General features: G+C 35.7%; 1 protein-coding gene across 1 annotated transcript; it reads left to right on the top strand.

Moving 5' to 3' along the window:
• LOC129265188 (cysteine-rich motor neuron 1 protein-like) lies at positions 1 to 27194 on the top strand. The gene is made up of 14 exons (XM_054903201.2): positions 1 to 247; positions 3401 to 3521; positions 5100 to 5221; positions 9423 to 9740; positions 10330 to 10455; positions 10984 to 11211; positions 13079 to 13348; positions 14924 to 15139; positions 15910 to 16125; positions 16592 to 16807; positions 17436 to 17624; positions 21674 to 21736; positions 22004 to 22072; positions 22803 to 27194. The coding sequence occupies exons 1-14, from the start codon at positions 136 to 138 to the stop codon at positions 23213 to 23215; spliced, it is 2679 nt and encodes an 892-aa protein (XP_054759176.2). The 5' UTR covers positions 1 to 135; the 3' UTR covers positions 23216 to 27194.
• Positions 27195 to 27793: the final 599 nt, after the last annotated feature.

The raw sequence follows: 27793 nt of genomic DNA, 5'->3' as shown, positions 1-27793 counted from the left end.
CCAACTCCAGCAGACTGTTCTCAGGCACGCTGCGACATTGTTTTTGATATCCATTGTCCGCCAGATAGTCTAAAGATAGAGGCTCAACGGGAAGAAGGTGAATGCTGCCCTCGCCCCCCTCAGTGCTTATGTGACATGGGGGCGTGTCATGATGTTGTTTGTGCTGAGGGTTACCAGTATCATGAGATGAGTGCTGGTAATGGGAGGCCGGGATCATGCTGTGCTACATATGAATGCAGACCAATCAGTGAGTATATCAGAATTAGATGGGTATTGATAGACCTTTAAACAGTTAATCCACCATGATTCTTTAGCTGAAATTTGTTAGATGGTAGCAGGTATAGATGTATCTTTGCTCATGTGAATGTGAATTCAAAGAACAGTCTACACTCTAAAGGTGATGTCTAATCACATAACACAGTAATTAATTTATTACCATCTATTGGTGCTGAGGCTAAGATGTTCTAAGGCACCTGGTTAACACACAAAAGTTTGGGAACCAATTCCTTGAGCAAGGCATTTATCTGTGTTGCTCTTTATTATACAATGAATAAATAAAAGAGATATCCAATATCCATTGGTCCTTCAATTTTATTTTATTCTTTGAGCTATATGCATGTATATTTACCGATAGAAATGCCATATTTCACCTCCTTTGCAACAATTGTTCTCAATGTGTGCAATGACTCTGTTTAAAAAAAGGGTCTACATATGACTTTATGAATGACTTGAATAAGAAATACCAAATGATGTGTCATTTTTTTTTACAGATATTAAAAAACTTGTGATGGTTTCAAATGATCCCAATTATATTGTAATAAAAAAAATTATTCTTGCTTTTGATGAGGAAGAGTCATTTTTGTGAGCTCAATAAGAATGTTAATCTGCATAAATGATATTTTTCTAGCTAATTCAATAAAAATGGAATGATTAAATCTAGATTTACATATGGAATTTTGGATTGCCATGTTTCTATACCAGTATTAAACTGCTTTATGAAACCAAACCCATGTTCTGTTTATATGCTCCACATTCTTACTTGAATAATGTTTCTCTACAAATGCTTTAACATCTCCTAGATTATGTGAAATACTTGTGTCAGTGTAAAAAGTACTTGTTATCCCTAAAAGAAATGACAACAAATTGAAATAATTACTTTTCACAATTATGAATAGCTTTGCCTGGATTTCTTCTTGGTCAAATTAAAAAATCAAGGAGATTATCACCTTGGTAAAAAACTTGTGATAACTTTTGATATGTGGCAAGAAGAATGTTGTAGGGGAATGAAAATCTTCTTTCAAGCTCATAATTGCAGGAATTTTATCTGGTTGAGGTAGGTGTGAATGCAAAAAATGAAGTCTTATTCTCAAGCCTGAAAACTTATTTATTTTTGTGACTGGGCAAGTGTGAATGCAGCTTATATAGATCGTTTTCTGATATATTGAAAGCCTACAAATTACATTCTTTATCTGTGCATGCATTAGTCCACAATTCCTTTAAAAGAAAACCATTTCAAAGATCCTAATCCTAGGACATGTGATGACAAGGACCTACATGAAATGAAATAATCCATATCAATCATCTTTTTACTCTAGTTCATCAGAATATGAACTCTGTTCCCCTCTATTCCCATACCCCTGTCATGTCTTCTTTCCTTCATACAATATGAGCCATGCACTTTTTACAGAATGCCATCACAAACTAGAATCAATACCAGCCACAGAGTTTTATTTCAATTATGGAGTCTTTACATATTTTTTTTCTTCAGTTTTTGGAAGCAATAATGCTACTTTTCCTCTTATATTAGACTATAATAGTATAAAGTATTTTTTTAAATAATCAATTCATTTTTGTGAGCTTGTGAAAACCTATTGTTATCATGATAATGGTGTTGTAGTGAGTGAAAACTAGGTGGCAGAATTTATAGACACAGTGTAAGATCTCTAGGAATTTCCAAGCTAGTAAATGAAGAGTGTCTAGAACGTAGATCAACATTCAAAAGAAATGTTCAAGTTTGGATTAAAGTTCATAGGTAGTTTGCCCTCTTCTAAGAAAAAAAGGAGTTAGAAACTGTGAAAATAATGAATAATACTAATAATACATTTTGAAGGTTAGATAGACTTGAAGTACAATCTATATCTGCTTCAGGCAAAAGTACATAGGTCCATGGGACAAATTCCATTTTGCTCCTAAAATCTAAATTAGCCCTTGTTAGTGAATCTTCTTGATCTCCTTCATTTTAATTCTGAACTTACCTTTTGATGTCATCTAGATGGTTTTATGGCTTATTTGTTTAAAGTGCCTCAATTTGTAAAATGAAAGAGATATTGAAATTATAGCATGTTTTTTTTTGGAAGAAGACTAGCGAAAGAAGATGATGAATTGCAACTAAAATTGCTGTTCATTGTGCTAAACTCCTTTGGGATGTCATTTCAATTTTATTCTCTACCATTTCTAAGAGAGCGATACCAAATTATGGATCATATCAAAGACCACCCTATTCCTTGACACAGGATGGAGGGCATGATACCAGTTATGGCCAATTTAAGAAGTTTTTGTTTAAAAGTATCAGTTGTAATTATGGTGATTCATCATTTGAAATCTGATTTTTTGTTTGCTCATATTTTTTGGTCTAATACCAGTTGGTCTACTGTTATTCCCATATGTAATGTACTATCAATTAAGTTCAAATTCTACCATCACCACCACCACTACAACCACCACCATCACCACTACCATCACCACCTGAACACCACCACCACTGTCACCACCACTGTCGTCACCACCTGAACACCACCACCACTGTCATCACCACCACCACCACCACTGTCATCACCACCACCACCACCACTACCACCATCACCACCACTACCACCATCACCACTACCATTACCACCTGAACACCACCACCACTGTCACCACCACTGTCATCACCACCACCACCACCACCACTGTCATCACCACCACCACTACCAGCACCCCCTCCACCACCACCACCACTTGCACCTCCTGAAAACCACCTGAACACCACATTATGATTACTTCCTCTAATTCTAATACTACTCCTATTATTTCTGCAATTCTCCTACTACTACCACAACCTCTATGGTGACAATGATGACTAGTGCTGTTGCTACTGCCATTACTGCTGCTAGGACTAATAATGATGAACATGATTATTAGTTATTTTACAACTATCATACTTTCTATCACTTGGAGACCTCAATCCGGTGTATTAAGCACTACACAAAAAGCGGAATACTATTGTAATAATTACTTGTTATTACTTTTATTATTATTATTAATATTATTATTTTTTTTTTACTATTATTGTTTTCAATATTTATTTGTTATGGTTATGATACTTATTTGTTAATTATTATTATTTTTATTATTTCAGTGGACCCCAATCATTGCAATGGAGTTGTTTGTCCGGATAGCTCTGAAGAGATGTGTCCTCCTGATTCTAAGGCTGTGATGGGAGGAATGTCAGATGATGGCTGCTGTATCCTACCAAGCAGGTCAGTAAGGTTCCTGCTATGGAACTTCTTTGACAGCCCATAGAAACATGTGTTATATCCATGAAATTAGGGAGCATTTATGCTTCCACTTTTTAGGCCAGAATAAGAATTTTCAAACGTGATTAGGTCAAAACGCTATTGCATCCATGAGGAAATACAGTTGCATCATTACCTCTCAACTCCCTGGTTTTAATAATGAGCAAGAATTTGCAGGTATGATTATTGAATAAAGTGCTATTGTAGTTAATCCTTCTCTTATTCATCATCAGAATAAATGTTAAGAGATCATACTTACTGAACATGAGTTCTAATGAGGAGACATCACTGAGCCAAACAAAACCTGATGTCATTATTTGCTTGAATGTGTACTTACATACTCTATTTTGTCTTCCAATTACCCTCACCATGGTGGAATGGCTATGCCATTCCCTGGGGGGCTACTTAGCATAAATGTATGATATGTATATGGCGCGGTCGAGACCCCGATTTTCATTCTAAATTTCCGTTCCAGAGCATCACCAATTTAGAAAGTCATAGAAATTCCTATTTCCCCTGTTCCAGAGACCCTCAAATTTGTACTTTCTCGTTCCAGTACGCGCCCATCATTAACTACTCAGCCGGTCGGGGCGGCGAGCTCAATCAATGAGTTCCAGAGACCCCCATGTTTGATATGGTCAATTCCAAAGCAATGCATTTTTAGCAATTATTGATTCAAGGGCCATTCTGGAGACACCCATTTTAAAGACCAATATTTAGTTCCAGAGCCCCCTTTTTTCGACTTTGGTGTGGCACGTAGGTATCATGTTATAATTCGAGTAGCCCCCCCCCCCCCCCCCCCGGGGTGCCATCTAGCTCCATGCAATTACTAAAAGATCAGAAGTTGTTCAAAGTTAAAATAACAGTTGACCACTCCAACACTCTGCAAAAAAAAATTGAAAAAGGATGTGCCCAATTCGACTTCGCTTTCCTGCTCAATGTAAATTATAATGTGAAGCCAGCTGCAGATTCCGATTTTGCCTCTGGAAAAATTAAGCATAAACAGCACTCCCAGAACCATGTTTGCAATCAGCATTCTGAAATTGCATTTGGAAATGCCAATTCTGTCCTCGCAATGGAATCATAAACACACCCTTAGACATGTGAACATTTTGATAAACAGACACCCAAACCACCCCCAAAAACTTGATATAAACAGAGGACAAGCAGTTAGGAGTTTTTAGTTGTATTATCTGAATTCGTGTATGAAAAAAATTGATCTGGTGAAAAAAGTGATGAAAATAAAGATTACTGAATTACTGTTGTAACTCCGATTTATTGTTATAAATGTTGATATTCAGAACCCATATGACAGTCAAGCAACAGCAAGAAGCTGGCACTATAAAACACTTGTTAGAATTGATGTAATCACAGCAGGACTATTGACAACCTTGATTATTACAAACCACCTCCCATCCATCTGTGGCAATGACATTGGATTACACTTAAGTTACTGTAACTACGATTGGAATGAAAAGATAGTTGATGGAGACGATTGCATGATTTTAACCCATTGATTTTACCTTTGTTATTACATGATAGATGTAGCTGTGCCCTAGAGCGATGTATGACACCAGTCTGTTCTCAAGGTTATTCTCCTAGGAGAATAGCCAGTGGTACTATAGAACCTGGATCATGCTGTGATGTCTATGAATGTGTTGTTGGTAAGTATCATCAGTTAGGTTTCTCTGACCTGGGGAGCGTTTCATGAAAGGACTTGTCGGACGTTTTATCCGACAAGTCCCACTTTATCCGACAGTCACCATAGTAACAGTGCTTCTTAGCCAATCAGAATCAAGGAAAGTTGTCAGGTCTGACAACTTGTCGGACGGAAATGTTGATGAAACACTCCCCTGGTTCACTCTCACCTTTCCTGAATAATTCATGCTAGACCAATCTATCAGCGACCGCTACGGTAGTAAGGTGGACACATGAAGTGATTCAAGAAGCTATCCTGAAAACTATTTCTTAAGACCATGTAACGTCTTCTGTATAACAGTGCTTTATCTATGGGTTCATGGTTTGAATTGAAATATTGCAAAGAAGTACCCAGAGGTAGAGTGTATTCTTGGAGTTATGTAGACTATTGAGTCACAAGATGGAATGTTTCAAACTTCCTGAGAGCATTGACCTTATTGCCCAACAGTATCTCCAGTAGAGCTATACATTCTGCTGATGATGTCAACAGACTACATCTGGTGGGTGTTTCATAAAGCTGTTCCTAAAGTTACGCATGACTTTACAGAGGACTGGAACACCTCAGGTACTAAGTTAGCTATACAGGGTTATATCATTTGGCACGAGAAAGTGTCACCAGTCGTTCATAAAATCATATGTTACTTACAAACAGCTTCTTGAAACACCTACCCTGGACCACTTCATTGGATTAGTTTAAGATGATGACTGTCAACAGGGAATTCCATCAAATCTAAAGCAGTCTAAATCCAGACTCCTATACCAATAGGTCATTATTTCGCTGCATGTCTAGGTTTTTATTAAGTCATTTTCTTTATGTACAGACTTTTTAAAACATTTCGCAAAACTATATTCAAACAATATAGTACAATATCAATGATTAGTGAATATCACCTTGATATTTACTCTGAACTACTTGAGTATATCTACAAAATTGTGTTTCATGCATTTACACCTTGTGAGAACATACCCGACATTGAGTGAGAACATTCATTTACAACATCTAGTGTGAACATGCCTTAGAAACTATTAAGAACATGAATTTTCAACATCTACATGTAAAGTGAACAAAGTGTTGTATCTAGTGAAAACATGTCTCTGCATTAAATAAGCTTTTACATTTAGTATAAAGAGCATGGTCTTTACATCTCAGCCAAACTCTGTCATGATGCTTTTGTTGACATTTAAAACAAGATAATTTCACGGTGAGCTTCCATGCCATGATATCAGTGAATGTGAAGTTGAAAAGAAGCATGAAATTCACTCCAGAGTGTCCAAGGTGCAAGCATTGTTTAATTCCCTAAGCTCTAAAGATACTTTATAAAAGACAATGGGCGCAAGGATCCTTTGATGTTGTATTGGTTTCAAGTCTCTTTTGCCCCCATTCTATGTGGAGACACAGGAGAATGGATTTAGTGTTACCCCAAGTAGAATTACTGAATCAAATACCTATGTCTCACGTTTCCATCCTTTTTTAAGAGAATTAGTTTCAGGTTTGAAAATTTAGCAAAAAATGGGAGGAGTACTTTGTATATGCTAAATTGCTATATTGTGTTCTATGAAATGATATGCACACTTATTTTTGTATATATTTCCAAGCTTTAAATGTCAAAATTAGGCCTGAGACATCCTGTTTTTTTTTTTAACCTGTGGACCACCAAAATGAAGAAATACATGAGAAATTCAGTGTCACCAAATACTATGAATTTCAATCACTTTTTATTTCTTGATCTGTAAATCAAAATTTTCACATGAGACTAAATTTCCAAACCTAAAATTAACCAAGAAGAGCTATGAAAATAATAGAACTGAGCATGATCTCTCAATCTTCTTGCTTCAATTTATAGGCCCGAATTGTTTTAATCCCAGGTGCATGGGCACATCCATTTTAATCTGATTGCAATTTTTCCACTTTTAGTTACTCCTCTGCAGAATTGCAATTATAAACAAATGCGATCACAACCAGAATAAGATGGCTGTGCTCGTTAACAGGGATTATAATGTTTTGGGCTGATAAAATTCAAGCAAGAAAATTGAAAAATCTTGCTCATTACTATTTTCATAGCTTTACTTTGAAATTTAGTATCATGTGAAAGTTTTGATATATAGATCTAGATAAGGGAATAATGCTTTGAAAAGTGGTTGATATTAACAGTCTTTGAAGATACTGAATTTTTCATGTTTTTCTTTATTCTAGCAGTCTATCAGTCTGGAAGAAATTGCACCAGTGTCCCGGACTGACTGGTTCTACTCAGGCCTAATCAAAATGTATTTGATATTTATTGTAGATTCAGTTTTCAAACACATTCATTAATTGACAGAGATTTCATCATGTTTCATATATGTGATTTTTAGTTCAATATTAAGCAACCTGTTGTGATGGTTGCCAATATAGCAATTTTATTTTCGTATTATTAATTGAAGAGATCAGAAAATGAAATACAACTTTCTCACTCTCAAATTTTAGTGTGTGACTTTAAGAGTAACAATGTTCAGGTAAATTCTCTGTTTTATGCATGATGTATAATATGTTGTCATCAAATCAATTGATAAGAATCTGTATGTCCAACTTACTGTATATGATCAGTAAAGCAAAACCCGACCACATGGGATAAGAATCTACCTGACATGGGCCGTCAGTTCTGTGCAAGAAACTAGAACATCAACTTGCAAAGTAGATTGCAAACTTAATGTGAAAAGTAGGTTTGCTGACAAATTGCCCAGGGAAATTTCATCATGTACACCTGCAAGTCAAATTGAAATCTAGGGTCATTACACAATGGAATGTATTAAAGGACAAGTCCACCCCACCAAAAAGTTAATTTGAATAGAAGGAGAAAAATCCAACAAGCAAAACACTGAAAATTTCATCAAAATCGGATGTAAAATAAGAAAGTTATGACATTTTAAACTTTTGCTTAATTTCACAAAAAACAGTTATATACACATCCTGGACGGTATGCAAATTGGCAGACTGATGACGTCACCCACTCACTATTTCTTTTGTATTTTATTATATGAAATATGAAAAATTCTAATTATCTACCCATTGTCATGTGAAACAAAATTTTATTACTCCCTGAACATGTGGAATTACCATTATTTAAAAGTTTATGGTTAAGTCAAGTTGGTCCTTATTGTCAAATCTGTAAAAATTGAAATATTGTATAATTCAAACAATAAAAAACAAAAGAAATAGTGAGTGACAGACATCATCGACTCTCTCATTTGCATATCGCTGAGTTGTGCGTTTAACTGTTTTGTGACAAATAAGCGAAACTTAAAAACGTCATAAATTTCTTATTTTACATCCGATTTTGTTGAAATTTGCAGCGTTATGTTTGTTTTATTTTTCTCTATCGATTCAAATGAACAATTTTCTGGGGTGGACTTGGCCTTTAAAGAAGGGAGGTAAGTGAAGTGAACAAAGTGAATGTGAAATGTAAGTTGATCATGAAGGGTAAGAAGGTTTGTATTGACCAGTTTCTTGGACACAGATTACAGTTTTCTTCCATAGACTGCATTCAAACCCTGACAGTTGTTAAGGCTTTTCTGATTACAAAATGGCTTGTTGTATGTGGTTGTCAGAGCCCTTGATGGATGGTGTTCCTGATATAAGTACACATAAGAACAATCCTGGGGAGTGTTTCATCAACATTTTCATCCGACAAGTTGTCAGATCTGACATCTTTCTCTGATGTTGATTGGCTGAGAGGTACTGTTACTATGGTAACTGTCGGATAAAATGGGACTTGTCGGATAAAATGTCCGACAAGTCCTTTCATGAAACGCCCCCCAGGATTAGCTTTCCATACTTAAAAATTGCTTTTTGTTGCCAATTTCAACCTTATACAAAAATATGGAAATAGTTTTGTTTACAGGTCTATCGAACAAGCCATAAATCAATCGTCGTTTGGGAATAAGGCATCTAATTAATTGAACAAATTGTATTATATTCCACAAAAAACGTATTTACAGTATATACTTAGTTTTGGATCTTGGGTACATGACATTGTCCCCTACCCTTCTAACACTGGAGTAAAGACATATCACCTGCAATGGCTCTACATAATTATGATATTATTTCCACCAATCCTTTCTGTGTATATATTGTACCTGGAGGTTTCTCTTTTGAATCTAATAATATTGTGATCTTTCTTTTCTAATTAGGTATTGTAACAGAAGGTTGTACCCACCATGAACGCAGCTACCGAGATGGTGAATCCTGGACTGTAGGTAACTGTAAGACCTGTCAATGTGAGACTGGTTGGGCACACTGCATCGTCCAACAAGACTGTAACCTTGAGGAGAATCAGCTTTGTCTTACTAGTAGACATGGTATCAAGATTCATGGGGAGAAATGGGATGAGGATGATTGTACTATGTGTGAATGTGTTGATGGCACATCGGCTTGTATGACTTCTAGCTGTGTAGTCAGATGCTACAATCCAAGGACAGTACCAGGAATATGTTGTCCAGTCTGTGATAGTAAGTATAACCAGCTTTATTAGCCTACAATTCACTTTGATGACCAAATAATCAAGTTGTGTATGAGAAACCTTGTATATATTTTTGTATAATATCAACAGATACCAAACTTTGCATATTAGAGATCATAGATGTTTTTGTAGAAATGTCACATCAGATATGTCCCAACACATTGATGTGAACTGTATTTATGTTCACAGTCATCTTTTTATTGTTTGCCAAAATCAAGGCCATTCTAAGTATTTTTTAGGACCCCTCTGTGTCCTTTGCTCAGTTCTAACTGTTACTCATTGCTGCAAGTTTACTTCAGTTTTCTTAATTACATGTATCAGAAGCAATTGCTACATATATATATATCATTCCAGAATCAGGGTTTAGATAGAGGGTTTGGGGTCTGTCCTGTGATGCTTGCCAACATATACCACTGGATCTTGGTATCAATTCTTCCCTTCATTCTGATACTATGCTTTAGTTATGTCCAAGTCTCACCGAATGATCATAGGGTTTAGATAATAACCTCTTATGATTTTCAAGTTCTTTTGTCAAGTGCACCTCCGTTAATATGAATATCACTTCTTATCTTTGTCAGCTGTGACTAACTTCATAACCATGCACCCACTAGATTGTCCACCACCACAGTCTAACTGCACATTACTGTGTCCTTATGGCTATGAGAAGGATGAGAATGAATGCCCTATCTGTCAATGTCTTCCAGGTAGGTTCTGAAGTATCTGATCCCACCAATTTGCCTGCCAACCTACCCATCCACCCACCCTTCCATCCATCAATCCATCTTTTTTTAAATCTATCTCTCTATCTATCCATCCATTTATATATTATGTACTTTCTGTTGCTCATGTCAAGACACCGCATTGATCCATGAAAGATTCCTCTATATATTATCAATTCTTTCACGATAGTGAGAGAGCATTCACAGCTTTTGTTCACACACTGGTATAATAAGCCCACCATGCTCTCTTCACATCATTCTGTTGATTTCGTGAGGTTATTGACTATAACCAAACAATAGAAAAAAAACAACAAAAATTATAGTATTATGAAAATATCAATGACAGATTCCCTATAAACTTAATCTAAGGTTTATGATGTGTATACTTCACTGGATACTATCCTGCCCACTCTCTCCTTACTGAACAAATAACAAACTTTGACAAGGCAACATCGTAATTATATGCACTCTGATCAGTTTATACTTCTTTAATTTTTTGAATCACACTCCTAGAACCTGTGCCGACACCATCAACGTCAAGAGCAATACCAACAACAATGTTGCCTTCAGGTTCAGAAGTATCAACATCTACAAGGAATGAAGCAGCAACATCAACAATGACCACACCTACAAGTACAAGGCACATAGAAATTGTTTGTCCTCTTATAGACTGTGTAGAGAGCTGTAGTAATGGCTATGTGACTGACAAGTATGGATGTTCATTATGTGATTGTTTACCAGGTATGTACGTGCAGTCCTTTTAGGCTTTAGTTTTAGATAGGTGTATGATTATTTTATTCCCACATTTACAAGACCTTGAATACAGGAGTTGTTTCATAGAGATATTTAGTAGTAATAATGATTGATAATTAATAATGATAATTTAACAATAAAGATTTTAACTGTAGGTAATGCGAATAAAATAACTGAGAACCTGATTTAGCACCTAAGAGAGGATTTTCAGTCAAGAGACGCACAACTTACAAACTACTTCATGAAGCTCCTCCCCCGTCTGTTAGACTAGACCAAGACCAGACGAAGACCAGACCAAGACCAGAACAAGACCAGACCATGACCAGACCAAGATCAGACCATGACCAGATCAAGATCAGACCATGACCAGACCAAGATCAGACCATGACCAGACCAAGATCAGACCATGACCAGACCATGACCAGACAAAGACCAGATCAAGACCAAACCATGACCAGACCAAGATTAGACCATGACCCATAACAGGACCATGCCCAGACCAAGATCAGACCATGACCAGACCAAGATCAGACCATGCCCAGACCAAGATCAGACCATGACCAGACCATGACCAGACCATGACCAGACCATGACCAGACAAAGACCAGACCATGACCAGACAAAGACCAGGCCATAACCAGACCAAGATCAGACCATGACCAGACCATGACCAGACCAAGATCAGACCATGACCAGACCATGACCAGACAAAGACCAGATCAAGACCAAACCATGACCAGACCAAGATTAGACCAGGACCATGCCCAGACCAAGATCAGACCATGACCAGACCAAGATCAGACCATGACCAGACCAAGATCAGACCATGACCAGACCATGACCAGACAAAGACCAGATCAAGACCAAACCATGACCAGACCAAGATTAGACCATGACCCATAACAGGACCATGCCCAGACCAAGATCAGACCATGACCAGACCAAGATCAGACCATGCCCAGACCAAGATCAGACCATGACCAGACCCAGACCATGACCAGACAAAGACCAGACCATGACCAGACCATGACCAGACCAGACCATGACCAGACAAAGACCAGGCCATAACCAGACCAAGATCAGACCATGACCAGACCATGACCAGACCAAGATCAGACAATGACCAGACCAAGATCAGACCATGACCAGACAAAGACCAGACAAAGACCAGATCAAGACCAAACCATGACCAGACCAAGATTAGACCATGACCCATAACAGGACCATGCCCAGACCAAGATCAGACCATGACCAGACCAAGATCAGACCATGACCAGACCATGATCAGACCATGACCAGACAAAGACCAGGCCATAACCAGACCATGACCAGTACAAGACCAGACTAAGACCAGACCATGACCAGACCAAGATCAGACCACGACCAGACAAAATATAATGTAGATCAGACTGACACTTGACAAACACTACATCACCACAAGAAGACTCTTCACAGTGTAATTGATTAAGAGTAAATTGGTTTCAGATCCATATCATTTCAACACTCTATCAATGAAAAGAAAAAAAAAAATCACCCTATACCTGTATAAACAGTTGACTCAATAAAAAAAATAAAAAAAAATTATTCGCCAGAATGGCCAAGAATTGACAAGTTTGACTTTGGTTGATTTTTCTGTTTACTTGAGTTTTTAGGGCTATGCTAGATTATTACTCTTCTTGGATAATGATTTCCAAAATACATTAACAGCTATGATATTGGAAATAATTCAGCTTATCCTCATTTTTGCTTTCAAAAATTTTCCAGATTTTACATGATTCATTTAGAAAAAAAAGTTGTTTGTAATATTTGTAGATCAACTGTAAATATACGGTTTTCCATTTTGTTCTTTCACCAGAAATCAGTGTTTGTGAGGACATGAGTGAGTGTACGCGGAAGTGTGCCTTTGGTTTCCGTCAAGATGAGAATGGTTGTGATACGTGTCGCTGCCAGCAATGCAAGCCTATGGATTCCTGTACAAAGTCCTGTCTCTATGGTTATCAGATGGGCCGTCATGGATGTCTCAAGTGCAAGTGTAGAAAGTGTCCTCTCCTGACAGACTGCAAGAAACTCTGTACACATGGCTTTGAGATCAATGATAGAGGATGTCAGATATGTAAATGTCAGGGTAAGTTTTCATTCTCATTTCCATTTCACATCATCCATCCAAAATCAACGAGAATGCTGAAGAGACATTGGATTGAAGTCTCAATGCTTTTTTCCAGAACTTTCCATCTAGATATGTTAGCAGTTACAACACTCAGATAATAATTTAAATAACCCAGAATATTTGTGTAATGTTAAGGAGATTATTCTATGCCAAATTTTATATTGTCTTGTGTGTGTTTGTTTTTGTATCTGTGTGTTTAATAATTTTGTATTCATAATTATACTTATCATAAAAAGAGAATGAGCAAAATAACATATAGATAGTAAGATAATAAGACAGATTAAGGAAGATGCAGAGATAGGAATTGAAGGGAAAAAATAACCTTCTACACAACAGCAATATGAATTTGTTTTTACTTCAAATGACAGGAGATAAATGTGACAAAACTAATTGTGTGGGGTTTATTTATGGTCTCATATTTGTGTGTGGAGTGGATAATAACATCTGATTAGGAATCAGTTTTTATATATAGCCCTCTTTTTCTGGCATAAGATTCAGGACAAAACCCATAATACTGTTAGGACAGGGCATTTAACCGCTTAGTCTGATCAGCTTTTCAGTCAATAACCGCAATAACCACAAACACTTGCATCTCTTTTAACCACATAATCTCTTTCAGTCATATCTCTTTACCACAATATTCAATGATGTGCAATTGATTTGTTGACATCATTGTCTATTTCTCCTGTATCAGTCTGTTAGTATAATGTTGGATTTGGAGAGTAATGCATTCAGCGGCTGTTATTTGTTCAGGAATAGAAAGTGAAGTCTGGTACTGTATATTGTGCATTTGATCACAATTCAAGAAGTAGACTACATTAATAATCATTTATTGTGAATCTTTTTAGAATATTGTATATGTCAGTGGTAATGAAATATTGGGGGGGTTGGGCAAATGTAAATGTTTGTATGACATCAACTATGACCTTATCATTTGCCATGGTTTGGATTATTGGTTTAAACTGATTGCTGAGAAGCATGCTTAACCAGGGTGTGGTTTCACAAAACCATATTTCATGTTCATTGATATCCCATTCAAACTTAGGTTTCATATAATATGTGTGCTTCTCATTGAAATGACAAAAAAATCCTGTTTTCAGTAAATGCTACCTCAGGGGCCCATTGCAGAAAGAGTTGCGATCAATCGCAACTCTAAAAATCATGCACAACTGGGTTTTCAACCAATCATTAGCGCGCATTTGGGACTTGCGATAGATTTTTTTACTTGCATGTAAACGTAACTCTTTGCAACGGACCCCCGGTACAACAATAATAAGAACTATCTGATGCACCAGGTAATGAGGATAATGTCCCCTTTAGAACACTAGCTTTTTTTTTTTTTTTGAAAGCTGCAAAATCTCATCATCATAATTCTTTGGTAACTAGCTTTTGCCTTATAGTTTTGCACCAATTTATTCGAATTTCTACTGTGATTTTTAAATCCTGCCCTATCCTGTCATTAAAAAAATGTTTTTAGTAAGCTTTTGTGAGATACTGATATTTTCTTTGTTCGTTTTTTGTCTTTTATCTCAGCATCAAGTGGGTTAGATCCTAAACCATCTACTCCATCTGAAGGCTCATGTCAAACTTTAGATCTTGTTGTATATGATGATGGTGAGAGTTGGCATGATGGATGTCGTCAGTGTTACTGCAGTAATGGACAGGAGATGTGTAGTCTAATAACATGTCAGGTACCAGCCTGCAGTAAGCCTGTTATTAGACCTGATCAGTGCTGTCCAACATGCCAAGGTATGCTTACTCTTTCAATATTCAACAGACCATCTTAATGTCACTTTGAATATTGTAATGTTAGCAAAATGAGAAATTTCCCGGAAAATTCGATTTGTGTTTCATTTCAATACATACTGCTCACAATGCTTTCAGTTATTGTTTTTTCTGGTAACTTGGTTAACCATAATTCTTATTCAATATATAACAGAAAATTGGAAACCTAAATAATTTTATTTGCTAAAAATTCAAAATTCAAAATTCTGCATGAAAATTTATTACCTTGTCTTTTGCCATTCTTAGTCATAATGCTGTTTTCAATATTATTATGTATTTATATTAAAGATGTTTTAAATTAATATTTAAATATGTATGTCAATTCCTTGTATGGTGCATTCTTTGTCTATCTATGGAATGGATACAAATTTAAATATGTTTTTAACTCTTAATGTGCCATTCACTGTTATCAGCGAGTGCCATTTTTTTTTTCAAAGAGTCTATGTTTAATTGTTTTATAAAAAAAGGGAATCACTCCTGAGACAATAATTTTAAACCTCTTGACCATAAGCTGAACTGAACAATGGAATCACTCATGCATACAATGCACTCCTCAAAATGCAATAGGCATAACAATAGCTGTATGACCATTGCACGAAAATGTGTTCGTGGCACTCCAGTGGATGCACAGATATGTGTTCATGGCACGTTAAGGGTTAATCAATGTTTTATTTAGATTGAATGTAATTTGCTATACATCATTTTGATGATAATTTATTTATTTTTTGAAACAGACTCTGATGTCACCCATCAGCCAACTATTCTCTCTGAGGTTTGTCAATCAGCCAGTGGTCAATACTACATAGAAGGAGAGACCTGGATGCTAGGTCAGTGTACCTCATGCATGTGCCATGCAGGACAAGTGCTATGCTCATCAGAAGTATGTCCACCGTTGCCATGTGTCAATCCTGTTTTCAAGAATTCTCGCTGTTGTGCAGAATGCGAAGACGGTCAGTATTTTTCTTTCCCATATTCTATTCATTTCAAATGTAACCCATTTGATGTATAAACCTACTCATGCAATGATTGTTAGATTTTTTGTTATGTCAAAGATGCTTTGTGAGTTGTACCCTTAGTTACAAGATGTTTTTAGGCTTGATAGAATGGGAGATTTCAAGTTAAGCAGTGGTGTTGGTCTAAAGACATTGAGTTATGTTCTCTTACCTAGCTCCAACATTGAATATTGGTCTACAAAAATAATACATATCTTATTGAGAGCTCAAGACCCAGAAGCAGCCTCGTTACATATTTTGTACTTTGGCTGGCCTAAAATTTGTCCAATACCAACACCTAGTGTTATCTATGAATTTGAAACATCTGCCATCAAAGAAAACCAGAGTGCTTATGCAATGTCAATGTTGTTAAATCTGTATACCTCTATTGACTTAACATACAATTTGTCTATTTTTTGTTCAGTGCTTCCTGAGGTTGCTATTGGTGAGCCTACGTTAGAAGATACCTGTATGTTACCTGATGGAGTAACCTTTCAACATGGTGCTACTTGGAAGGAAGATAGCTGTACTAGTTGTCAATGTATTGATGGTGAGATTATGTGCTTCTCACAGACCTGTCCACCAGTTGATTGTGATAAACCACTTCTTAAGAAAGGACAATGCTGTCCAGCATGTATTGGTGAGTCAGAGACAACATTCATTTATTCAGCAGGATATACAAACTTTGCTTTAATAAGTAATCCAAAATATGGATAACTGTTGTTACAATTTAAACCAGAATCATTCACAGCCTTTCGAATTTACCCAATTCTATCCTATTTCTTTAAACACAAATATACTATATTGTATACAAAATTCAAGAGAATAATCTTCAATTTGTGTAGGTCATGATGTTTTTATTATGGTGCAATGATCTAAAGAGATAAAAAAAAAAATTAAGTGTGTTCATTGGAACATTATGCATAAATTATCATGGTATAGAATCATCTGTAAATAAAAAAAAAGACAATTCTTCCATCTTTTATTTGTAAACAATTAAAAGGTTTTATGTACAAGCTTTTTAAACATTAGATCTATAATAAATGGTATGGGTTAAATTGAGTGCATTTTAACTGTATGTCTTTTCCATTGTGATATCAGTACAGTGATCTATCATCAATCTAGTTCATACTTGGTCACTCTGTTACTAATGTAACCTTAATTAACCTGTAAATAAAGTGATTCAATTTTTTGCCACAACCCTGAGCACCATTGTTCTAAACTTTTCAGTAATTCAATTGAATTGAAATATTTCTCATACTAATTAGATCCTGATACAAGGCTTGTATGCAAGTCAGGAGGTGACATCTATGTTAGTGGAGAAACTTGGAGAGTTGATAACTGTACCAGCTGTGTCTGTGAGGGTAGCAGAGTATCATGTACAATATCACACTGTCCTGTTATGAAGTGTGAAAATCTGGTTTATGTAGCAGGGACATGTTGTCCAGTTTGTCAAGGTAAATTTCATTTGTATTGCAGTTTTAAAGAATTATTGAAATTTGTTATCAGCCTGTTGTATTGAATAGTGATGGCGTTTTCATGTCAATCAATAAACCCTCTGACTGAATAGTCTATCAAGAGAATCGGTTTTCATGTAACACACCAAATGCTTGTTAGGACCCATTGCCAATAAAGGACAATGTAATTCTGCATCCTTCATCATTGATTTAGATACAGGTTTCACTAAAATTTATCATAGTCTTTGTCTCCATCATCACCATCATCATCATCATCATCATCATCATCGTCGTCGTCATCGTCATCATCATCATCAACATCTTCATCTTTATTCTTATTTAAATAATGCATAAATATTTATATTGTTTTGTCCTATGAAAACAAAAGACATAGAAAACAAGATATCACAAGTCATGAAAATATTTTTAAAGAATGTGCAATGAAGTCTGTGCATACCACAATTTGAAAATTTCTGTACATGAAATATAATGTATTGTATTTATTCTTTTCAAATTGTTTAATTGTCATTCAATTTAAAATTGATTAATTTTGGCTTCCACAATGTTAGTAATTGCTTGAAATTTATTTTGGCTTCCACAATGTTTGCTTGAAATTTATTTGCAGGTGTGATAAGTCCTTTTCTCTGGAATGTAGTAGTATGTTTAGTTATTAGATGATAAGCAAGGCAATTAGGCGATTTAAGAAGAATCCTTCTATAATACTGGGTTTAGTGTAAAAAAAAGACAGAAAATTAAGCAAATTTGTAGATGTTACAAGAAACTGACATGCATACGCTACTGATTGTATCTAATTATTCAATTTTGCAATTAATAGATCAATTTAGCTATAGGAAATGAATTCTTTTGTTTTGTTGTAACAAGCTGACCATTAATCAATTGTGATCAGAATGCAAGGCTTTATATGACTCAATTTGAGGACCCCAAAATGTTTCATGCAGTATTTTCTCATATGAAAAATTTAAGCTCATTTTAGCCTGCTAGATTGTTTGTTACAAATTTGTATTTGATTGTAACATTCTCATTATATTACTAATTTCAAATAAACAAGATTATTTTCTTATTTGATAATTAAGGTTTAGTCAAAGTTACAAGACAAACTTTTAACAAAAAATCCAGAGTACCTTAACTTGACAAATTACAGCAAAACATTCAGAACTAAAATAAAGATTTTGAAAAAACAAACATACATACCAATCCCCACCCCCAACAACCTAGTCCCTTGAGCACTCTTCAAAGTGGATACCAATCCCCACCCCAACAACCTAGTCCCTTGAGCACTCTTCAGAGTGGATACAAATCCCCACCCCCAACAACCTAGTCCCTTGAGCACTCTTCAGAGTGGATACCAGTCCCCACCCCCCAACAACCTAGTCCCTTGAGCACTCTTCAGAGTGGATACCAATCCCCACCCCAACAACCTAGTCCCTTGAGCACTCTTCAGAGTGGATACCAATCCCCACCCCCCAACAACCTAGTCCCTTGAGCACTCTTCAGAGTGGATACCAATCCCCACCCCCAACAACCTAGTCCCTTGAGCACTCTTCAGAGTGGATACCAATCCCCACCCCAACAACCTAGTGCCTTGAGCACTCTTCAGAGTGGATACCAATCCCCACCCCCCAAAACCTAGTGCCTTGAGCACTCTCCAGATTGGATACCAATCCCCACCCCCCAACAACCTAGTCCCTTGAGCACTCTTCAGAGTGGATGCAAATCCCCACCCCCAACAACCTAGTCCCTTGAGCACTCTCCAGAGTGGATACCAATCCCCACCCCCAACAACCTAGTCCCTTGAGCACTCTTCAGAGTGGATACCAATCCCCACCCCAACAACCTAGTCCCTTGAGCACTCTTCAGAGTGGATACCAATCCCCACCCCAACAACCTAGTCCCTTGAGCACTCTTCAGAGTGGATACAAATCCCCACCCCCAACAACCTAGTCCCTTGAGCACTCTTCAGAGTAGATACCAATCCCCACCCCCAACAACCTAGTCCCTTGAGCACTCTTCAGAGTGGATACCAATCCCCACCCCAACAACCTAGTCCCTTGAGCACTCTTCAGAGTGGATACCAATCCCCACCCCAACAACCTAGTCCCTTGAGCACTCTTCAGAGTGGATACCAATCCCCACCCCAACAACCTAGTCCCTTGAGCACTCTTCAGAGTGGATACAAATCCCCACCCCAACAACCTAGTCCCTTGAGCACTCTTCAGAGTGGATACCAATCCCCACCCCCAACAACCTAGTCCCTTGAGCACTCTTCAGAGTGGATACCAATCCCCACCCCAACAACCTAGTCCCTTGAGCACTCTTCAGAGTGGATGCAAATCCCCACCCCCAACAACCTAGTCCCTTGAGCACTCTTCAGAGTGGATACCAATCCCCACCCCAACAACCTAGTGCCTTGAGCACTCTTCAGAGTGGATACCAATCCCCACCCCCCAAAACCTAGTGCCTTGAGCACTCTCCAGAGTGGATACCAATCCCCACCCCCCAAAACCTAGTGCCTTGAGCACTCTCCAGAGTGGATACAAATCCCCACCCCCCAAAACCTAGTGCCTGGAGCACTCTCCAGAGTGGATACGTCCACTGTACAAGTTGAATGATTATTACCTTTTTTTTCAAGGTGGTAGTCATTTTAACAATTTGTGTAAATTCTCAAAACTTGCATTTTATCATAAATTGCTGGCTCTGAGGTTTATGTGGTCTCCTAAACCAACACAGACACTAAGTCTCATAGTTTGATACTTAATTCAATTTCAAAGAGCCACTAAATTATTTTACAAGTATTTACATTTCTAAATTCTTCAAACAAATACTTCAAGTGAATACCGCATGCCAGAAAGGTCAAAGGGTGAATCCTCTTGATTGCATGTATGTCTCCAATGTGCAAACAAAGTTTAAGACTTCTATAACAAAAAACAGTTTTAGCACACCCATTTTCAAGAATGCATTGACTTCAATTTGTGGAATATTCTTCTATGCAAAAAAATATCAATGTGTGCATGACTAAATACAGTTATACTGATTGAAACTCATGCCGCAAATTCTCCACTATAGTATGCCAGCATGGTTAAATCAGACTGCTCTGTCATTTTGTAAATGAAAAATGATTTTTTAATTGCTCAAATTGCTGATGCATGCAGTGCACGAGTATAGTGATGACTTAGCGATGAATTCTGGCATTACTGGCCTTCCATAGCTGATATTGATTTAAACTTTACATAAGATGTGACCCTGGTTTGTTATCATAGCTTACTGAAATTCTTTCCCTATCTCAAAACACCTGTGTTTATATTAAGAGATATGTGATAAAGATGACTGTTCATTTTCTTTGTTTTTAATTGGTTTTCTGTCACCAGCCAAGATGTCTATGTTATCCATAAATATTTGTAAAGTATCTTGTTTATTAAAGTTAACGTTATCAGTGCAAGAATATTTTTCAGGGCTAATGTGATCTATTAGTATTATTCAAATATGCAACTAAAATATTTATTGTAGTAAAAATGTTCTTTTAGTAAAATGTTCTGTCTCAGAAAAAAATGATGTCAAAATCTTGACTCAGAAAATTGAAAAATTGCAAAAATTTGACATTAAATTTTATTTGTTGTTTAAAAGATTTCTTTGCAAATTTTAATTTACAAGAATTCACTATACTTTTAGAATTTTCCAAGATTTTCATAATCCATTCATTCTTTATCTCATCTTTTTCTTCTTTAGATATCTAATTAATCAGACATGATTACAAAAATAAAAGGAAAGAAAAATATGTAATAAAGTGAAAAACTACCTTAGATTTTCATATATTCCCCAAAACAGTTTGATTTTGAATTTTAGATTGTATACTGTTATAGATAGTTTAGATAAAAATGCATGTTTTGCTATATTAATGGAGTTTTCACCCTTATACCAACCTGAACCTAGCATTTCGTCCAGCCTATTATGTCAATTGAATCATTACTGTGATGTATTTTGTAATTAATGTTAATTGTTTCAAATGAAATATCATTTGGTTGAATTTGTAGATAAAGACATATTTGAACCTGAAACCAAATGGCCTACAAAGATTTCACACACTGATGAAAAAGGTGAGCAATTAATTAATATTCACACCACTTGTTATACATTTGAAAAGTTCTCATTTTAAAGGAACAACTTTTATATAAATAAGAGAATAACAAATTTGTTGATAATATTTTGTCTACAGTACAGGTTCTTATTAGAAAGTTTTTTATCTAATAGTTGCTCAAAGTATAATGGGTTAAAACCTCTGTTCTGTAGCCAACTAATGTTGCAGAACCAATACCTTTACCAATAATTTTTGCTTGTTGCCATTCTGTCCCCGTCTTTGCTAGATTTTGATGCAACTGAGCCAGTTCCAAGCCCTGAAAAACCAAAGACGAAAAAACCTTATCATGATAAAGGTAATTTGGATAATCATTAGTATTTTTTTTTTCACACAGGAAATCTGTGCAATGTATACAGTCGTGCTAACATGAAATTCTATGTATACTATTTTTTTTTTAATAGTCTGTTACGACAGCTAGATTATAAAACACATTCATGTGGATCTACAATTATTAATAGTATTTTGATTGGTCGATAACTTTGGTTAGCTTTCTTTATACCTGCTAATGGTCAATGAAAGCATTATTTTATATTTTATATCATTAAATGTTAAAATGTTAGCTTTCTTACATTATTCATTAAAGCACAATTGAAACTAAAAATTTTACATGTCAAGATACCCAACAATGCAGTTTATGAATATCCATATTTTAGTTAATATCTGTGTAAAGCCGTGGTAACAGGGTGTGCATAGACATTATATATTTATATCATATTGACTGGCCTTGAGAGGAACATCAAATGTATTGTCCGCAACAAAATCATATTGGCCCGAGTCTTTAGACGAAGGCAATATGGTTCTTATATATAATATAAGAGATATTACCTGGTCTGTTTAATAGATAACATTTCAATTCCCCTCCGAAGGTATATTTTTCTCTCGCGAGAATATTTTCCCTCAGCACTGCGCGCTTCAGGCAAAAGATTATCCCGTGGGGAAAAATATAACTTTGTCCATGAAAAACCCTAGGTAATTAATATCTGTGTATTCTTTCTGTGTTCTCTTTCTCTCTATTAAACCAACAGATTCCAACATTGCGGAACAGTCTGGTGATAATCAGACACCTATTGCTGCTAAACATCATCCTTTCCCGGTCTACCCAGTCGTTATGTCAATTCTCGTTATCCTCCTTGCAATCTGTATAGTCCTTCTACTTCTTCTTTTCGTCACAAAGCGGCGCCACCGCTTGCTCTATCACGTCAATGTCAAACCCATCGGGGGTAAGGGTCAGCCACCCCCAGCCATCACTACTACGGCTGTTAAGACAAAAAACACAGATGTGAAAAATAGCAACAATAGAGACTCAATTCGAGATTCTGCCATGTTTAAAGACAATTTACCAGCAAAGTCAGGTGTTAATAGTGTGGTGTTAGATGGGAAGGATATGAAGAGGTACAGTGATTTATTTGCCGTTGGAAAAAGCATTCAACCCGTGTGAGCTAGATGTATCATCACAGACTCTTTATTTTCTCATTAGCTTGTCTGAAAGACCTTATGAGAAATACCACAGAGATATTCTACAATGTCAGTAACCTTTTCTTCATTTGCCAAGATTTTAAGTCTCATTGTTAGGAAAACTGTGGTAATAAATGCATCTCTATGAAGGAAGACCTTGGCCCCTTTGTTTTGTCAACTTATTCAGAGAAAGAGGTCTGCAGGAACTGGATTCACATGATCGCTATGCTTGTAAGTCATAATAGCCTCTAGTTTGGATAAACTACTAGCCAATATAACTGATATCTCTATTAATTCAACTTTGGATTAGCTATTCAATACTTCATAATGTTCATGAATGACTGCCCTAATCTGTCAAAGTTGCAATGCTATCTGATGGCCAGAGTGAATACATAGTATACCTTTGTCCCATAATGTATAACTGAAGGGTAAATCCAGAGTGTACCGGGTATTTATATTTACAGTGAGGCCATACATATTGTATGTGCCATTAAAGACTTCAGAGAGCATACATGCGAATCTGAATAGCTTTACATGCACTTGAAATTCTTGGAGAGAACTATTGAAGTTCTGTGAAATTATTGAATAATTAGATTCATTTTTAATGACACCAATCTTTGAATATACAGCTCTGTGTGATTCCACTATATGGATATCCTCTATAGTGTTTGGAGAGGAAATGCATAGTACACGGTTCAAAGGATCACCTTTGTTTATGTACAGTTAGTGAAACTCACTTATAGTGCCAAACTTGTGATAGGATATTATAGTTTAATCAGTGAAGGAAATAATGATCATCTCAAAGTGAAAAATCATTATAAATTTGAAGCAGAAACATCTGTGGTGCTTGACATTGTATGTATGATGTACCTTTACATTATAATGTTCATTATATATGTCGAAAACATGAACATTTGTTAATCATCAGTTGTCACATTTGAAAAACGTATTCATGTCAATGTTGGATTTGTCTGAAACACTGTGATTTTCTTATTCTCCCTTCATCCTTACTTTGCTCTTTATCTCTCTTCTTTATATTAACTTGCTAAATAACTCAACAGTTTTACATCATGAAACATATGTAGAGATACACTACTAATCAAAAGAAAGAACATTACTTTGTGTAGATTGTTATACATTCACTGCCATAAAATCTGTGTGTCATGTATATTCCAAATCTATTTTTTTGAAGGAAGATACATACATGTGTATGGAGCCCAGTTGTGAAATGTTCCTTTGACAATCAATGCATTTACTCTTAGTGACTGAGTGTTAATGTGTATATCCTATTGAAAACTGAGTCAGATTTACAAAAAATGGAAGTTGTATAGTATACATTGATCCGTTGTGATCATGAAACTTCTCGAGCAATGATGATGTTGGTCACTTGAATATGAAATAGGGAACGTATTCTTTTATATGGCGTTAGAAGCAACGTCGCCCTCATCTTATACATATTTTATATGACTTTATCTCATGTATGTAATTAAGGTCCCCAGAAGATAGGGCTGGTAAAGGAAGATATTGATTTTTGAAAAGTACTATTATGTGTGTATATGGGTCATGATAGGTTTATAACATACAGACAACAAGTGTTCCTCTTCGCTAACTCTAACCAGGAATTTATTCCAGGTAATATTCTCTTGATTAACAATGTTACTCATATCTACCAAAAGACTGACATTTATTATTAATCACTAGACTATGAAATAATTCATTATGTTGAGTTATAAAAGTACTAACTATAAGCTCTTGACTAAATTCATGAGCTTTGGATATGTAACATTAATCTTTACAAGTATTGATTTTATTTGCAAGTAAAATTACTAATTTACATTGACTGGACAAAAACAAATGGTCGCTTGGTTGGCTGAAGGGCCGTATGTTGTGTATGACAAGGGTGGCTGGCCCAAGGGTGGTGGGTGTATATGAGCAGCCTGGCTGGCTGAACGGCAGCAGGTTGTACATAACCAGTGATTTTCTTTGTTGCTGGTATAAAGCACACGCTACTGTATGGTGTGGTTTGTCTTTCTGCCTGACAAACAGGAATGGGGATTCATGTCAATTCTAACACCCTTCTGCCAGCCAGATGACAAAAACTATTTTCTAAATAACATCCCAGTGCTAACAACTATTTTGGAAGATAATGATGTGTAGACCTAGTCTCAAAAGGTTTGCGATCAATTGGTGTTGTCTAATCCAGATCATTGTTTGATCGTTTGATAGTTACAATTGTTGCAAATCTATGTGATATGGGACCCAGTAGTGGACTTAATTAAATTCCATTCATTCTTTATCACAAAAGCTCAAGCTCATACTAACAACTCAAGACTTATTCCAAAGCATTATTTCCATCTCTATTGAAATTCTGAAAAAGGGAGATGAAATATTAAATACACTGGATATTATTTTAACTCAAGATTTTGTTTGCTTGTTTTCTGTTAAATTATTGTTGTTGCCAGTTAGCATTAACAAAGAATTTTGCATTTTTTGACTCTTGAGACCCTTTTGTAAAGGGATGTTGTACATATATATACATAGATATAATAAAATATATATATTACTTGTGGCAAGGCTGCCTATTAAGCATTGATGCAAAGGACTGGAGCAGAAAATAATAATGTGATGAATTATTTGTTTGCTTTCTATGTTTTTTTTTAACTTGTGTGTTGAACTTTTGCACTTTGTGCCTTTTTTATTTGTCTATATTGTAGTATGATTAATGTTATCTTTTTAAAAGTGTATCCAGGCAAGGATCATATTGCCAAAAAGTTGCTTTCGTTGAAATGTCCTATTTTCACTTGATATTGAGATACAATTGCTAGTGATATGGTAAAACCTTGTAACTCAATTTTGATGAACATACATTGGTCTGTCAGGATATTGCTTTTCAAGCTGCAGGATATAGTCACTATTCTGTCAATTTAAGTTTAAAACCATATAGGTTGTCGATTTTATAACATAAAACTTAGTGATTAATCACATTGCTGTTTTTTCCAGGTGATTCTGTTGGTTTACCTAAACTATTCAGTTTCAGAGAAACAAGGTTTTATCTCCTAATTAGTATTCCTTTTTTTAAATCTTGATCTTGAAATAATTGGTACCATAATATACTATTGAGACAGGAGAGTGAAGAGTTTATAACAGGGTAATGTTTATTCATTCTCATTGTATTCCCTAAACATATTTGTATACTCAATTTAACCCACCTATGATGTCATTAATGTGTATTTCTGCTAAGAAATTGAACTTTGATAATATATGTTCCTAGAATATATGGTAATTATTGTAGTCTTGAAAAATCACCCAAAATTTCCTTGTTTGTGATATAAAAAATATGCAAGAGTATTTACAAAAAGTATAAATCAATGCTTGAATAAGAATTGCATTCCACCTTGAGTGTGAAAAGTCTCAAAATGACAGAAATGGTCATAGACAGTAACTCTACATGCAATATTTGCTTTACTTCCTCTACTACTAGTATCATTACTATCATACATTAATATTGTTTGATTATTTCCTCCTTAAATCCAACATTTGATTGATTGATTGGTGGTGATTTTTTACCTGATTGCTAAGAAAGCATGAATGCTTGTAAGCAAGCAACCAGAGGACCGACGGCTTAAGGTCCCCTCCGATGAGTGTTGTAATACCAAATAAGCTCACTCCCCATACTAGTGCAAAAGAAGAGACTGTTAAACATTCTATTGTTAATTTATTGCAATGAACAAGTCCCATACTGGTATCATGTAGTTAATTGTTAGAGCCAGCGTAATTGGAGAATACATTGTATGTTGTATACCAGTTGTGATGTAGTCGCCTCTCAAACAAATGATCTACTTGTATTTCAGTTTGATGAGTTCATTTCCAATCCATGCTTGTATGATACATCTAGACTACAATACATGTAAATCCTAATATATTTTCTATTCCTTGTTTTAGAATAAAATTCTGATCTACTTTCTGATATCTGATGAACCTTGCAATCTTATTTCTCATATATTCTCTTGACAATCACAATTTTTAGAAAAATTCATTTTTAAAATTGTTCCTGTAATTTTTTTTTTTTATAGACTTACTCTGGTAAAAAAAACTTTTAGAAAATGACTGGAGCATATTACTAGTCTCAAAGGGGCAAGATATCAAACCCTACATGAATGAATAATTTCTCAGTGAGTTCACTGCAGTCAGATTTTATGTCATTACATCAATGCAGAATTGCTCATAATGCTCAAATATTGAATCAGCATGGAAATGTTTGCAGTAGCATCTATTGTTTTAGGTTGATTTTGATCTGTGCACACAAAAATATGTTGCTTTATAGTAAAATTGATTCTGCACTTATGCGAAGGTGGAAATATATTATGCCAAATTTGTTTCAATGCATTGAACTCAACTCAATGAATTTCTTCTTTTATTATTTTATTTGTCTATGTTGACTCTTTTCTTTGTACAATAGTGTACTTATAATTATAATTTTGATTTTACATTTATTGTACACTGGTTGTACATATATTATTCTGTATTAAAGATCCATTCATTCTTGATTTATTTCCCACCC

Source organism: Lytechinus pictus, chromosome 7 (assembly GCF_037042905.1).
Source record: "Lytechinus pictus isolate F3 Inbred chromosome 7, Lp3.0, whole genome shotgun sequence".
NCBI lineage: Eukaryota > Metazoa > Echinodermata > Echinoidea > Temnopleuroida > Toxopneustidae > Lytechinus > Lytechinus pictus.
The sequence above is the reverse complement of the archived record's forward strand: the minus strand, read 5'-3'. Positions and strand labels throughout refer to the sequence as shown.

Bases quoted from the DNA above. Each gene is read 5' to 3' on its own strand.
- LOC129265188 (XM_054903201.2), top strand. From the start codon at position 136: ATGGGGGCGTGTCATGATGTTGTTTGTGCTGAGGGTTACCAGTATCAT. The intron at 248-3,400 runs GTGAGTATATCA...TTATTATTTCAG, and splicing joins ATATGAATGCAGACCAATCA to TGGACCCCAATCATTGCAAT. The intron at 16,126-16,591 runs GTCAGTATTTTT...TTTTTTGTTCAG, and splicing joins TTGTGCAGAATGCGAAGACG to TGCTTCCTGAGGTTGCTATT.